The following is a 14,646-nucleotide window of genomic DNA, read 5'->3' on the forward strand; positions in this document are numbered from 1 at the left end:
AATTATCATGTGAAGGGATCGATCTTTGTTTTATATCATGTTCTAAATTAATCCTTAAATTCACATCATTTACATTCGCTGGCTTCAGCGACAAATAATTAATAATTGGTTTATAAATGCTCAGGATTACAAATTATTTGTTCATGTGAAAATCAACTTGTTTCTTCCTCGTGCCCTGATTCATCAATCTTCTCAACCCAACTTCCATGAAGCCAATGTATTTTTCCGACTATTTAAACAGATGTAACTACGCTGCCCTGCTCGACAACTAGTTGCTGATCAAATTTTTCGTCTGGGTTGTTCTCTGCCCTTTTCCAGGTCTCAATGGTTTTCTCATTGGAATTTAATTCAAACACTCTGACTCTTCTAATATAGCCTCCGTAGCCACCGTAACCACCTTCTCCAGCACCACCGCCGTAGCATAGCCACATCAGGTTTTGTGCGTCTGAGTCTTGATTCTGTGTATCAACCAAGCAAAAATCGTTCGCATGATCATGTCCACAAGATACAACTTGCACACCGGCCACTCCAAGAGCTTCCCTCATTTTGGTTTGATATTTAGGTGCAGTGATGCCTTCCTTATGCTGGCCCACACGAGGTTGGTCTAGATTGCGATATTCCGGGAGAGGAATATGAAAGAAAGCCATACTCAAGAACGAGTTTCCTCGCACGGCGTCCTTCTTTGCCATCGCTTGCATTTGAAGCCAGTCGACTTGAGATTCCTTAAACCAGTCGTAACCTGGGTTGGACTTGGGCTGTTTGGAGCGACTATGGCTGTCAAGAAAATATAGTACTGCTCCCATCTTTTTGCTCCCATTTTTGTTTATGGTAACCTGGTAGTTGCCAAAACCATCAACAATTTCGGGGCCAACTGTTGCTAACAGATAGGGAAGCGAAGAGGCGAGATTCATCATTTGCTCTCTAGAAAGAATGCTCTCATCATCGTGATTACCCAAAGTGATCGCAAATGGGATTTGGCGCTTGATAAATGGGTTCACGGCTTTGAGTAGTGCAGTTTCTGGGTCGGGGGCTTCATCCCCAAACACTTGATCTCCAGTCAATACAACAAAATCAGGTTTCTCTATATCCAAGACTCGATTCAAAAAGCTGATTGTGCGAGGATCAGCTTCGCATCCTTTGGCGCTTTCTTCGGGGACAGGGTCTCTGCAAACACCCACGCCGGTGCTGAAGTGAAGATCCGCGACCTGTAATACTTTGAATTTTCCTTCGGCATTGAATTGGATCTTAGGCAGATAATTCAGACTCTTGTAATCGACCTTTTCTCCTTTTCGGATAGATAGTCTGGGTTGAAGGGATGACGAGTAAGCTAGCTTTTTCAAGGGAGTCCTCGCTAGATCCCAATTTGGCCTGGGGTCAACAGCATCCTCGCCAAAAAGAATATCAACCCCTGAAACGGCATCGTCAGTTGCTTGACCAAGTTTCACCCAGATGTTGTTCGACTTTTTCTTCCACTTCGAGTCTGCAATCTCTTGGTCGGAAGGTATTCTCATATAATTTTTGAGATTGTGATGAGATTTTTCTACATAGCGCTTGTCCAATCCATCAATACTATCTGTATCTTCAATTGTTTCTTTCTCTTCGGAACTCAGGTCACTTGAGTCCTCCTTGCTCTGGTCAGACGCATCCTTGTCATTCGTAGAAGCTGCTGATGTCTTTTTGTCATCAGATACTTCGGATTTTTCACTGTCAGTGCTTTGGACATCTGCCAAGGCCTTGTATTTCTCATTTTTTCTCTGTTCGTAGTCCTTGTTGTATTCTAACGCCGACTTGGATTTATCCGTTTGTAGATTTGGTTTTTCGTCCTTGTTCAAGTCTCTCAAGTTGGCTAGGTCCTCCTCATTAAAAATGTGCTTCATGTTGATTTCCGTCATAATGGATTTGGGAATGCATTTTTTGTTGCCTCTGATTGCGCAGTCTTCCTCGGGATCACCTACGGCAATATCTAGGATAACGTCACCCCTGTTTCTTTCGTAATATTCCGAAGAAATTCTCTTCACACTTAGGTATCGTTTTGAGGTCCAATGTTTTCCAAGAAGCAAGTCTTTCTCCACACGTACCCAGCCTCCGTTGGTACCAACATCTCCATATAGCCCATCAGAAGCTCTAGGTACACCGCACTTTGCTGAATTTTTCGATAGAATGTTGCAGTCACCTACAGCAATATCCACAACATAAGAGTCCGAGCCTGGCTGAAAGTACAGAGGCATGATCTTGGAGGGAAGAAATTCATCTAGATGTATAATTCTTCTTCGGTTCGCCATGAGCAAGGCGAACAGAACAAAAAATGCAAGAATAGAGACGTAAATCAACCCTCTCAATAAACGTCGAGGCGGAAACATCGTATAGGGCTTTGATTGGAAGTGACTTTCAGGTCAGTATCCATTAAACGGTCCAATAGAGGAGAATGCGAGCTCGATGATCGCGCCCCAATCCAAAGGCAGTGCGCAAAAGGGTTAATTTCGAAAACCAAACGAATACTAATCACATTCATATTAGCGCACACTAAGTGCGTGGACTCGCTTGAACTTGTGGCAAAAACTTTAGAATATGGCTAACCAGGCTCGGCCACAAATTCATGGGTGTGTTTCAATATTTTGGTGGCTTCCTTACTTTGAAAATATTGACACGCTTTCTGGTGCGGCACCGCGCCGCAGCCAGATGTCCGAAGCAACCCAGAACAACAAAAGCGGCGTCGTACGGAGCCTAAATCTATGTGAATGTTATCCAATACAGAAGAAAAAACGTCGTGGATTTATATGAACTACACTCCAAAAATTTCGATAGGCATGGGTGATATATTTAGCAGGCATACTCGTTTGGTTGCCAAAGGCCACAGTGTCCACTATATCACTCAGTTGTATATGAACGCAAATTGATTAAATATAGACTATTTGAGTTCTGAGAAGAACGAACAATTCACGAATCCGTTTTCTCGGGTTTTTCTTGCTCGTTGTCAGATTTCTTGTCTTGTTGATCCTGGGCCCATGGCTCCAAGGAAGGGAAGTTCTCCAAGTTCGGGATGGGCTTGTTCGCGCCGCCAACAACAACATTGTGGGGTTTGTTGATCTTGCTGAAGGGGACCTTTTTTCCTCCCATATCAAGGAGAATTTCTTGGTTGTCTTTCAGCTCGTCAGATGCCATAACGTTGAGTAGAATATAGAGGCAAAAACTAAAAATTGCCAATGCGAATGGCGTTTTAAACATAGTTGAGAGTGTGTGCTGCAGGGAAAACAAACAGTCAGCGAGCGTCACGGGCCTGATTTAATTTAATGGTTTGTTGCTACACGTCTCAGCAAAGCGCGGAACCGAGAATAAATCTGCCTCAAGCATACGCGTATAATGTACGTGGCCGCTGATGATAGGTCAGCTGCTGCTTATGAGCGAATCATACGGACACATAATCCTTCCAAATATATTGGGCAGAGACATAGTCGAAATTAAGAGCGAACAAGACTTCTCAATTAACTGCCTCAACATTATGAGGCCAATGGTCACTAGTGTGGAGATAACACGCAGTCTCGAAATTATAGCATGCCGCGGAGAGTCTAGCTAGCCAGAGCCAGGCATGCACAGCCATTTTCCTTAATTCGCGCGCCACGCCACGCTCGTGTTCTTGCATACATTACGTGTCACAATAAAATGAAATCTTTAGTGTGCTTGATTTCGTATCACTCTGTGAGAGTCAACAATCAAAGTCTCATTCATCCACTCTACAACAATCGGGCAAAGTTTTGGGAGGTTCAATATCAAAAAAATAGAAAGGTTCAATACGCGCAATAGAAGCTAATAGATTCCCAAACATTTGAGTTTAAGAAATGCCAGAACCGTTCCTTGAATGGGATCCCGCCCAAGTCGCCCAGTATTTCCTGGAAGAACTTGGCAAGGACTTAACATCATCCTTCATCGAACACAACATTGACGGCTCGATATTACCGTTTCTCACAACCGGTCATTTACGAGAATTGGGAATCGAACTGCTAGCGTCAAGACTCCAGTTGAAGAAAAAGATCAATGAGTTATTGGCATCGAATTTCGCCAGCGGTGAATCGAGAACTTTGCAGGGAAATGACTTACATTTATCAGCAATAGATATCAACTCGAACTATGTCTCGATGGAAGCCCTCTCGTTATGTCTGATTTTACTCCGGGATTTGAGTCTGACAACCCGCCAAATTTCAGATGACACAATCGACATGAAGAATCTCAGTGAGCAATTCAAGAAGCTAAAAATGGACCTTAATCCAGTAATACGCCTAGCAAAAGACTCGAAACCACTTCCTATGCCAACATTGGACCCTGGTGTATCTCTTTCCCTGCCTACGCATTCGGTGGGCTCGATTCAATCCACTCAATCCTGGCTGGCGTCTGATTTAGAAAGCGGAATCACTCCCACCACTGCAACGACACTCATTCTTCCTGAACCTTCTGCCAGCAAACTGAGCAGCTCCCCGAACGCGGGTCATTTTCTGGCAAATATGCCTTCTCCAAACGGGTCTCTATATGCCAGTTCAATTCAGACGCAAACAAGTATACCTCAGAAGTCTAATACTATGGCCCCAGTGTCAAAGCTGAAAGCCGAATCAAGTCCTACTCATTCGTATAGGTTTTCTTCCGGCTCGGTCCTCTCGGTTGGCGTGGGTAAGATTGCGGATATGAAAACAGGCCTCTCATCCAGATTTCCTCCAAAACCCAGGCTTGTCGAGGCACAGACATCTCCTGCAAATACCCAAGAGATGCATGAGGGTCATAAGGTCACCCTGGGCCTGGATCCTAGTAATGGAGTAAGACCTGTTGTTTCGAAGAATAAAGTATCTTCCACTCTGGTGACTGCACATCCTCAATCTGTCCAGTCTGGGCTGACAAACCAGCCACTCAAACAATTGAAAGCTTCCTCAGACGACACTTGTTTGAAGGTTCTACAGCACGCTATGAAAAGACACCACATCCCAAGAGAAAAATGGTCCAAGTACGTCCTTGTTGTTTGCTATGGTGATAAGGAACGAATCTTGAAACTTACGGAAAAGCCTGTAATGATCTTTAAGGATTTGCAGGAACACGGACAAAACCCCACCATAATGCTCCGAGAGCGTGCTTCCACTTTTGAAAGTGATGGTGATTTTGATGATTCCAGAATAGGAAATGATATCCCCGGTGGTAGACTTTAACCCCAGTAATTCTATCCTATCAAACTGTGCGAGCCTCCTACATGACCCAGGTTCATCTTGGTTATATTCCGGGAAGCGGTTGTGAAACACATACATAAGGGAGAAAATATAAACTTAAGGCAGCCCAGGCTTGCTCAATTATTATAAGCGCTGTCTGTGTCCAAGTCTCACTTACTGTTCTGTCCTTGATGCTAGAAACCGCAGTCATTAATATTTCGCACCCACAATAATTGTCCTGTAGAAGACTCACAATCAATCTCACATCCCCAAACACACTCGCCTTGGACAATCATTAGCCAGCGGAAAAACAAAAATTCCCAATACTCTACTCATCCCTTGCAATACATCTCTTGAGACACTGAAAAATGTGTGGCTACTTAAAAATGACCCCTTTTTGTGTTTAATCTCTCTAGAACCGCGCAGACACCGGAGCGTTAGGGCTGAAACCCTATTGTGGGCGCTCATCTCTCCAAGACATCCCACCGCCTGCGCAGCGCACGTGACTAACCGGCTCGCATGGCGCACCCTTTATCCAAAAAAATTTTCTACTCTTACAGATCTCTTTCACCACCCTAAGAAGAATTCAACATGCCTCCAAAGTTCGACCCTAGTGAAGTTAAGTTCCTCTACTTGAGAGCCGTTGGTGGTGAGATCGGTGCCTCCTCCGCCTTGGCCCCAAAGATCGGTCCTTTGGGTTTGTCCCCAAAGAAGGTCGGTGAGGATATCGCCAAGGCCACCAAGGACTTCAAGGGTATCAAGGTCACTGTCCAATTGAGAATCCAAAACAGACAAGCCACCGCTTCCGTTGTCCCATCTGCCTCTTCTCTTGTTATCACTGCTTTGAAGGAGCCACCTAGAGACAGAAAAAAGGAGAAGAACGTCAAGCACTCCGGTAACATTCCATTGGACCAAATTTTCGAGATTGCTAGACAAATGAAGGACAAGTCTTTCGGTAAGAACTTGGCTTCTGTCACCAAGGAGATCTTGGGTACTGCTCAATCTGTCGGATGTCGTGTTGACTACAAGAACCCACATGACATCATCGAGGCCATCAACGCTGGTGAGATCGATGTTCCAGAGAACTAAGTTTTGTATACATAGGGTTTTAATATCGTTTAACGACTGATTCATTTCATGTAAGATTGCAGTAGCTGTCAGTGGGCAACACCGTGAAATCACGTCGGTTTCTAAACGGCATGTGCAAGCACAAAATGTCAGATGAGGTCTATGCTGGGTTCTAACGGGTTATTAATATTAATAGTTCCTCTTACATAGGTTCATCATCCGTGGACTCATGCGGTACGGGTGCCCAGCCCCACAAAGATCGCACGTCCTCGCTCGCTGTCTACCCGCACGTGACACCTTATCATAGAACAACATACCATTCCCACTCGACCTCAGAAGCAATAATGTCAGACTCCATAGGTATGTTTCTTTGTGGATGCAAGTCTTAGGTGGTCCCCGTTAAGAGTCTAGTAAGCATATAGAGAATGATTGTGTCTCACTCGATGTTTTCCTCAGGTCCCTTGTAAACTAACAGCCCCAGATCGAGTATTCGTGAAAGCCATAACCACAATCAGAGCTTTGTCCACGCGTACAAATCACGGCCTGTTGCCTCGCCCTCCGGCAGAAAATCGAATCAAACTCTACGGATTATATAAGCAGGCAACCGAGGGAAATGTGCAAGGTATAATGTCTCGGCCGGAGGGGTATACCATTGAAGACGAAGGCGCAAAGAAAAAATGGGACGCCTGGAAAAGGGAAGAGGGGCTCTCCAAAACACAGGCAAAGAGAAGGTATATTCTGTATCTAATTGAAACGATGAGAGTCTATGCAAGTGGCACGCCGGAAGCTCGTGAGTTGCTCAGTGAACTAGAATACTTATGGGATCAGATCAAGGACATGGATTCTGTCGACGAAGAATATGCTTTCCCTTCATCTATCCCTCACTTTCCACACAATATCACCAGACTGGTGATATCCAATGTCGACCAATCGGATCGTTTTTCAACAGGGACCCCGTGGCCGATGCGGAGCAATTATTCTGCGCTGGTTCTGGCACAGCAACACAGGAGCAATCTCGAACAAATTTACCTGCACTCTCGAAGAAGCACACAGATTTGGAACAACGACATCAGTCAACAACTCAGATCAATTGGTCCGCTTTCCCATGCTACCGCTACAAAAGAGACCGGAAAACCAGCAACATTTACAGGCGTATCTGCATCTGTCCCTACTCCAAACTTAGAAGATTTTAGAGCATGGCAAAGTCAAGTGAATTTGATCATCAACAAGCTCAGTAAGGAATCTGCCCTCACTAAGCAATCCACTTCACAATCACAACCTCATACACCAGAAAAGGAAACAGATCCTCGGGAAAAGCTAAAACAAACAGTGGTTTATTTGCTCAAACGTGTCGGAAAGGGTGCATTCTATCTCCTTAGAAATTTTGCGATTAGTCTGTTTGCAGTTCTTTTCATTACATGGTGCGTGAACAGAAGTGTTGTTGTCCAACGGACGATTGTGAAGAAACAGTTGCAGGGCAAGAGTCAAAAAGAGCTTGTGATAAATATGGCGATTGACACCGATGAAAACAAGTGGTTCATTCGGCTACTCACACTTATCAACAAGTTTGTCGGATTTGTGTAACAATCTGGTTCTTTAAGCGTGAGAAGCCTCGAAGACATTAGTTTAAGGAGCTTAAGGGTTTTGCTGGACAAGTACTGAATGTTGATCACAATCAACATCCACAGATCTAAAACTACAGTGCACAGAGTTACTAGGTCCATAATTAGAAACACTGGTTAGATATATATTGTTTGAGCGTCGGTAAACAGTAATGACAAGACCATCCCAGCACAGTTTATTATCTTACTCAGGTGTGATAATAACGCGATGCTTGATTATACGTGCGCGCCTGTACATTTCGCAGCCCATCACCTCACTTCTCACTTTTCACCTCTAACTCATCACCTGCATGGCGAAAAATATTTACCTGACTCCATCATCCTCTTGAAAATCAAAAATGGACATACACAGGTGTAGATTTGTGGACTATACGCCGCATAGTATCACTGCCCTGGCATTTTCTCATTCCAGTGATTCTTCAAAAGTGGCTCCCCAGGGATTACGTCTTGCGGTGGGCAGGTCAAATGGTGATATCGAAATCTGGAATCCCAGGTACAACTGGCTTCATGAAATGACGCTACCGGGTGCCCGCGGCCGTGCCATAGAAGGTTTAGTATGGTCTCACATTGAAGGTGAGCTTCCAAGATTATATTCTATCGGTGGCTCGACCTACATCACTGAGTGGGATTTGACTACAGGAAGGCCAAAAGCCAACTTGAATTGCAATGCTGGCGTCATCTGGTGCATTGATAGCAATGCCTCCGGCACAAAGCTCGCTGTTGGTTGTGATGATGGTACCGTTGTCGTTGTCGATGTTTCTGGTGGAAGCGGGGTGATGGAATATGAATTCATATGCCAAAGACAAGATCAAAGAGTCTTGGGAATGCAGTGGTATGGAGATGATATGTTGATTGGCGGTTGTGCAGACGGAAAGGTTCGCTGTTGGGCCATTAAAGGTGAAAACAAAGGTAAGATAGTATGTTCTATGAAGGTTGACAAGCTGAAAACCGAATCTACCTTAGTCTGGTCGATCGTTGCGATCCCATCCCGTGGTCAGTTTGTCACGGGTGACTCTACCGGCTCCGTCAAGTTCTGGGATGTGAACACTTTCTCCTTACTTCAAACTTTTTCTGCTCATGAAGCAGATGTCTTGTCTCTCGCATGTGATGCTAGTAGCGAGAGAGTGTTCTCCGCTGGCATTGACAGAAAAATCCATCAGTTCTCTTTCCTTAACAACAAGTCAAGAAAAGACTCTAAATGGATTCATAACTACAGCAGACTCTTGCACCTGAATGATGTCAGAACACTCGCGTTGTTTGAAAGCAAAGCTTACAACTTTTTGGTATCTGGCGGTGTCGAGCGCTCGATCATTGTCCAATCTGTTGAGAACTTTCAAATTGGCCCCTATAAAAAAATATTGATGGATCAGCAAATTTCGAATATCTCTCTCAACTCCTCGTCAAAATTGGTTGCCTTGTTTCAGGATCAAAGTGTTAAGATTTGGCGTCTTGCTGATGACAAGCATAAGCTAGTTGCAAAAGTCACTCTCTCTGATGAGGATAATGTTACATCGGTGAGTATGGGTGATTTTGCTGAGTCTGTGTCGATTTTGGCAGTTGCAACTATCAATTCTGTGAAAGTCTTTACAATGACGGAAGCAGGACAAAAATTACAAATCAAGAAGTTAAGGGATGCAAACTTTGATGCATTGATCAGTGGCGCAAAGAAAGTCATTGTTTACAACGTAAACCACATTTTGATACACACCCCTGAGGACGAAATCTACACATTCATTGTGAATGATGACTCTTTAGAATTGGAAGATGAGGTGGAATCTGTGACGCAAGAAGGCAACAGCTTGAGAGCTGGCTTTGACCACTTCAATACGATTCATACTATTGCCATGAGTGATGACAATTCAAAAATTGCTGTTGCAAGGTTCAATAATACTGTGGAGATTCTACCACTCACTTCAAACGAGGAAGCACACACTTTGGCAACTCTTTCCAATACGGTTAGCTTGATTGCTTTTACTGGCAGGGACACTCTTGTTATTCTCACAGAAGAAAATAAACTTTTTGAATTCAACATTCTTAAAGGTGCTAAAAGTCTTTTGACTCCATGGTGTCAAAGGAACAGTGAACTCATTCCTTTGTCATTCTTAAAGCTTGAAACTAAACCTGAGGGCATTTTCGTTCAGGGCAGCAAGGTGTGGATTTTCGGAAATCAATGGTTAGCTTTCTTTGACCTCAATCTTAACTTGGAAGTAAACAAGAGTTACGTTGCGAATTCCAAAAAGAGAAATAAGGATGGTTTGAGTATTCGTGAAGCTGAAGAATTTGACAACAAGTCTAATTCAAACAACTTTTTCGATCGAGAGTTGACCGCTGCGCTGGTTAGGCGTGCTGAAGAAGACGACGAAGAGTTCGGGGAAGAAGCTAAGCAGAAAAAATCGTATTGGATCACGCAGAAATACAGACCTGTACTTAAAGTGGACAGGTGGAGTGACAGTGATATAATCGTCATCGAGAGAGAAGCATTTGCATTGCCCACTACATCGGCATTCGAGGCGCCACACTTAAAGATCTGATGCACCTTAGATAAATTGCATAATAGGATTGGGAAGTCTTTAAAGTACAAAATAAAACAAAGTCGCAATCACTTACTGTAACAGTGGGCAGATTCTGGCGCCCTGATAAAAGACTCTTGCTGCAGACCCTAGCCCCATCAAACACTTTTGGGGTTTGTCGCCATCTTTGTCATCACCTCTCATACCGTGTCCCTTCTTGCCCCCAAACTGTCTTTTGTAATCTCTCTCGTATATTTCCTTGAAAGTACGATGTGGCTCGAAAGACTGAATGTACAATCCATCCTTTAGGTCCTTCAGATATTTGTAGAACATTTTCAAGTGGCGTTCAACCTCAAGGGTAATTTTCTGCAGTAAATCCTCTGGAACATCTGACCCAACATACAATAAGTAGTCTGCTAATCCTTCAATTAAGAGCTGCGTCCAATATGAGGGATCACGCCAATATCTTTTGTCGTGGCCATAATCACGATCATAGAAGGGAGAGTTTCTGTTAATAGCAGCTTTAGCCAAATTGTCAGCTATATCCTTCCACTTGTTACTTTTGGTGATACTGTACAAGTGAGAAGCAGCCGAGAGGGTTGTTCCAGTGTTGTATGTAAGTTTGACTTTATCAATCTTGCGGCCTTCAGGCTGGATTCCATCCATAATACATTTATCGCCATGATCCTGAAGAACTTCAATTTGCCATTCAACGCACTTGGTGGCAAATTCAACGTAGACACTGGCCTCCTCCGGGATAAATTTTGAGAGCTGTAAGCACGCTTTCGCAACTTCGGCAGTGGTACAAGCGTTGACGTATGTTTTCGACACGTGCCATTTAACCCCGCCAATTTTTTTGTCCCAGCCACCCATCAAGAATCGAACAAGTTCACGTCCTGAGTCTAAGTATTTTCTGTCTCCAGTGACTTCATAGGCAGTGATGATAGCACTAGCAACCTGCGCATCATCGTCATAGTAAACGTCATTATCGCTGCCACTATTCTCTGCAGCAGAGTATCCTTTGGTCTGGTTGTTTTTGTACCTTCTGAAAGTGTCCACTGCAGGAGCAATTAATGGCTTGAGCTCGGGAAAAATTCTAGCACCATCAACAACTGCTTGCACGGCGACAGAAACCGCCCAAATGACAAAAAGATTGTCATTGTAGCAACCACTACACTTTTTTTTTGCGTAGAAACTTCCTCTGTGAGAATTGTAATATTCTAGCCACATGCCACGTGTCACGCTGTAAGCCTCGAGATTTGGGTTGGTGAGAGTCATAATAGTCCAGATCTAATGGTATGTTTGAGTAGTTGCGGATTAGGATATTCACTCTCAACCGTCGAAGCGCGGTGAATGACAAGGTATGCCTACATAATAGACAATGGAATGTTGACAATATTTAGAACCGCAGCAAAGTTAATCAATATTGCTCGCCGAACTAGGTGCATAGTTCTGCGTGCGGAATAGTCTGCGAAATGCGGAGACGAAAAAAGGAAGGCTGACAACGCATCTTCGGGAGAAAAAAAGGGAGACAATTTGAACTAAAATAGGGAGTAAAACATGTGCCTCTACTGCAACAAGTATTGTGATTCAGCATCGTACAATTGGCAATGACCTTCTCCTCAAAACATAAGACTTTCAAGGCTGACGTTTAGGTAACTTCTGCATCCTCAAATGCTGGAATGAAAAACAGTAGCGCAAGGCACGAAAGGTGGACACCGTAATTGATATATAAGCGCATCATTCATTACTGGGAGCCTCAAAAATCTCTAACTGTAAATTCCTAGGCAAGTTCCATTTAAAGTGTTGGGGGTAGCTTCCTATACCCCATCCCCATGGCGCTGTATGCAAACCTGGATTTGTAAAGAGTTGAATGAGCACACTGTCAACAAAAACAGTGCTTTCAGTATAAATGGAGCTGACTAGGTAAATTTTCAATAAGCTTCATATGTAGCTTTTTCACCTCCTTTGTACATCAGCGAGGAGGTTGTTTTTTTCACCCTGTTTGTATTTTCTAGAGCGTATTCTTATATACTTTTTTTGAGGCACACTCATTAAAAATTTAAAAAGACACTTTCATCCAAAATCTTATTTTTTATTGTGAGACAACGTATTGTTAAAAAAATACGTACACTAGCTAATACTATATCACATATACCTATTTTCACCCCTCAACCAAGGTATACGAACAAAAGAGAAACGGGATTTTCTAAAAGTTATATTTCTCATGCCATTTTCAGGATTGAAACGATTTGGATCTTTACATCTCTAAGTATTGGAAGCCTTTACCCCTTTCTCAAAAAGCGAACGTGGAGGTGAAAAAGAGTATACACCAAGAAATTCAATCCAAAGCTTCAAAATTCGATACTCGGGGAAACCACCCAGAAAAGCAATCAAGATACACAAGCTTTCAGACTGATGCGTTCGAGGTGTGATAAACCTGGAAGTAGACTATTCCAACAGTTGTAGATACCGTTGCAGCCAATTGCATATTCGAAAAGCGGCTGTACGCTGCAGAAACAACTTTATGGGGAATGATGCAGATGCACCTATTCACTTGAACCTTTCGATCTTTGAAACTTAAAGCGGGACAATAGATTGAGGAAACAAAATTCAGAACATTAAGACTTATTTACTTAGGTAGCTCGAAAATGAATCAGTGTTGACCAGGTTTTTCTTTTTTCTTGGTTTTGAATTTTTATTAGCCAAGGCAGGGTCAGATTTGTGGGAAATCACAATTCTAATTCCTGAACTTTGTGGGAGGATGTGTGAGTCGGTCTGTCCCTCAAAGATAGAGTACTCAACAAGTCGAAGTTCAAGGGCGTGAATTTTCGTAATACTTTGGGAATTGAAAAACTTGGAGACCCCCAAAGCATCATTCTTATATGGTGTCACTGCAGAGATGTAAAACCCCAATACTAACGAAAAACTATAAAGAAAACCCCAGGTATGGCGTTTCGTTCATTGAGCCGGCGCAAGCAGGAAGAACTTCCGCCACTTTGCCCGGGGAGTTTCCTTGTGATCTGCCCCCAATTGGAGACGATGAAACGCTGGCGAAAATTTCGGAAAGAATTCTACAAACACGAATGGTTGGTACAAAACGATCTCACAGCCATTCATATATTCGAGCACGGCTCCTATGTTGCCTTTAATAATAATGAAATGGACGCGTCAAGATTCGAATGCAGGTTGTGTTTGAAAAGCTGTTATAGCGATCATAAGTCAACCCACCTCTACAATGAGTGTGACATTGTGCACTTTTGGTGGCAAAGATCGGCTTTCAAGCTCCAATTAACTTGAGGGAGAGGCTAGCTTCTTTAAATACTTTCTTTGACAATTTAAGAAACCTCTACCATTAAAGTCGTTCACAGGGTTTATTTACTTAGGAATCAGGAGGCAAAGACAAATGTACGTCTTGCCGCCTTGTCAAATGAACTATGGCCACGGGCCATGAGGAAAGCATCTCCTATGGGACGATGACATTTAGTTTTTTTATTCAAGTGGTTGATATTGGTTATAAGCAGAATTTTTTTCACATCCTCTTTGGGAGATTTCGTGAATTGGTGCTCGCGCCTTCTCACCTGAGCCAATGTATTACAGGCTTTATAGTTTTTCGTTAGTGGTGGAGTTTTATATCCCTCCAGTGACACCCTATAATATTATGTTTCCTTAAAAAGAAATATAGATCGCAACTTTCTGATACCGAAATTGAAGTATCGATTCATGAGATTTAGGATAGCTTCGATAGAATCCGAGAAGTTTAGATTTTTCATAGCTTATTTTGCTATTGCTCACCGGCTCGAAAGCTATGATTATCTTTTCGATTTTTTTGTGGTCGTCTATATCCAATTCTCCAAACCTTATCTTTTCAAATATCTGGCGACATATTTGGGTATCCCAATAAAAGGGGTCAACGGGGCAAAATTCACAACCAGCCTCCCATTTACCACCCGACAACTGGGATATCAGAGCCTCGACTTGATCAGCAGAGTATTGGGGACAAACATCACTCTGCATACAACAAAGCACCGAAGGCTTGTTGCTTTAAGATAATCTTTAATGGTGGTTAATCTCAGAAAGAAATCATAAAAATTCAAAATCACTGAGATATTGGCTTTTCAAGTAAGTCAATGAATATGTCAATTAGGAACATTATTTCACCTGTAAAAGGCTCTGTGGCCGAGCGGTCTAAGGCGGCAGACTCAAGTTCTGTTATCGTAAGATGCGCGTGTTCGAATCACGCCGGAGTCAATGTTTTTATAC

At 43.1% G+C, this 14,646-nt stretch overlaps 7 protein-coding genes and 1 non-coding gene across 8 annotated transcripts; 5 read left to right on the top strand and 3 right to left on the bottom strand.

Annotated features, from left to right (window-relative positions):
• Window positions 1-233: 233 nt before the first annotated feature.
• Window positions 234-2,360, bottom strand: METBIDRAFT_44518 (phosphoprotein phosphatase; the record flags this gene model as incomplete). The annotated part of the gene is made up of 1 exon (XM_018857805.1): window positions 234-2,360. One exon carries the CDS (start codon window positions 2,358-2,360, stop codon window positions 234-236), a length of 2,127 nt encoding a protein of 708 aa, XP_018710533.1.
• Window positions 2,361-2,937: 577 nt separating this feature from the next.
• Window positions 2,938-3,162, bottom strand: METBIDRAFT_45032 (uncharacterized protein; the record flags this gene model as incomplete). The annotated part of the gene is made up of 1 exon (XM_018857863.1): window positions 2,938-3,162. One exon carries the CDS (start codon window positions 3,160-3,162, stop codon window positions 2,938-2,940), a length of 225 nt encoding a protein of 74 aa, XP_018710534.1.
• Window positions 3,163-3,836: 674 nt separating this feature from the next.
• Window positions 3,837-5,186, top strand: STE50 (Ste50p; the record flags this gene model as incomplete). The annotated part of the gene is made up of 2 exons (XM_018857880.1): window positions 3,837-4,479; window positions 4,597-5,186. 2 exons carry the CDS (start codon window positions 3,837-3,839, stop codon window positions 5,184-5,186), a joined length of 1,233 nt encoding a protein of 410 aa, XP_018710535.1.
• A 588-nt stretch (window positions 5,187-5,774) lies between these two features.
• RPL12 (60S ribosomal protein uL11) lies at window positions 5,775-6,272 on the top strand (the record flags this gene model as incomplete). Its single annotated transcript, XM_018854294.1, has 1 exon — window positions 5,775-6,272. One exon carries the CDS (start codon window positions 5,775-5,777, stop codon window positions 6,270-6,272), a length of 498 nt encoding a protein of 165 aa, XP_018710536.1.
• A 323-nt stretch (window positions 6,273-6,595) lies between these two features.
• METBIDRAFT_79325 (uncharacterized protein) lies at window positions 6,596-7,835 on the top strand (the record flags this gene model as incomplete). The annotated part of the gene is made up of 2 exons (XM_018859038.1): window positions 6,596-6,611; window positions 6,733-7,835. The coding sequence occupies 2 exons, from the start codon at window positions 6,596-6,598 to the stop codon at window positions 7,833-7,835; spliced, it is 1,119 nt and encodes a 372-aa protein (XP_018710537.1).
• Window positions 7,836-8,167: 332 nt separating this feature from the next.
• UTP4 (Utp4p) lies at window positions 8,168-10,818 on the top strand. The gene has a single exon (XM_018856187.1). The coding sequence runs from the start codon at window positions 8,386-8,388 to the stop codon at window positions 10,402-10,404; it is 2,019 nt and encodes a 672-aa protein (XP_018710538.1). The 5' UTR covers window positions 8,168-8,385; the 3' UTR covers window positions 10,405-10,818.
• On the bottom strand, window positions 10,477-11,661 carry METBIDRAFT_79327 (uncharacterized protein; the record flags this gene model as incomplete). Its single annotated transcript, XM_018859039.1, has 1 exon — window positions 10,477-11,661. The coding sequence occupies one exon, from the start codon at window positions 11,659-11,661 to the stop codon at window positions 10,477-10,479; it is 1,185 nt and encodes a 394-aa protein (XP_018710539.1).
• A 2,891-nt stretch (window positions 11,662-14,552) lies between these two features.
• Window positions 14,553-14,634, top strand: METBIDRAFT_t188. Its single transcript has one exon. It is a non-coding gene; the product is annotated as a tRNA-Leu (tRNA).
• Window positions 14,635-14,646: the final 12 nt, after the last annotated feature.

This window comes from Metschnikowia bicuspidata, assembly GCF_001664035.1.
Source record: "Metschnikowia bicuspidata var. bicuspidata NRRL YB-4993 chromosome Unknown METBIscaffold_5, whole genome shotgun sequence".
In the NCBI taxonomy this organism is placed as follows: Eukaryota; Fungi; Ascomycota; class Pichiomycetes; order Serinales; family Metschnikowiaceae; genus Metschnikowia; species Metschnikowia bicuspidata.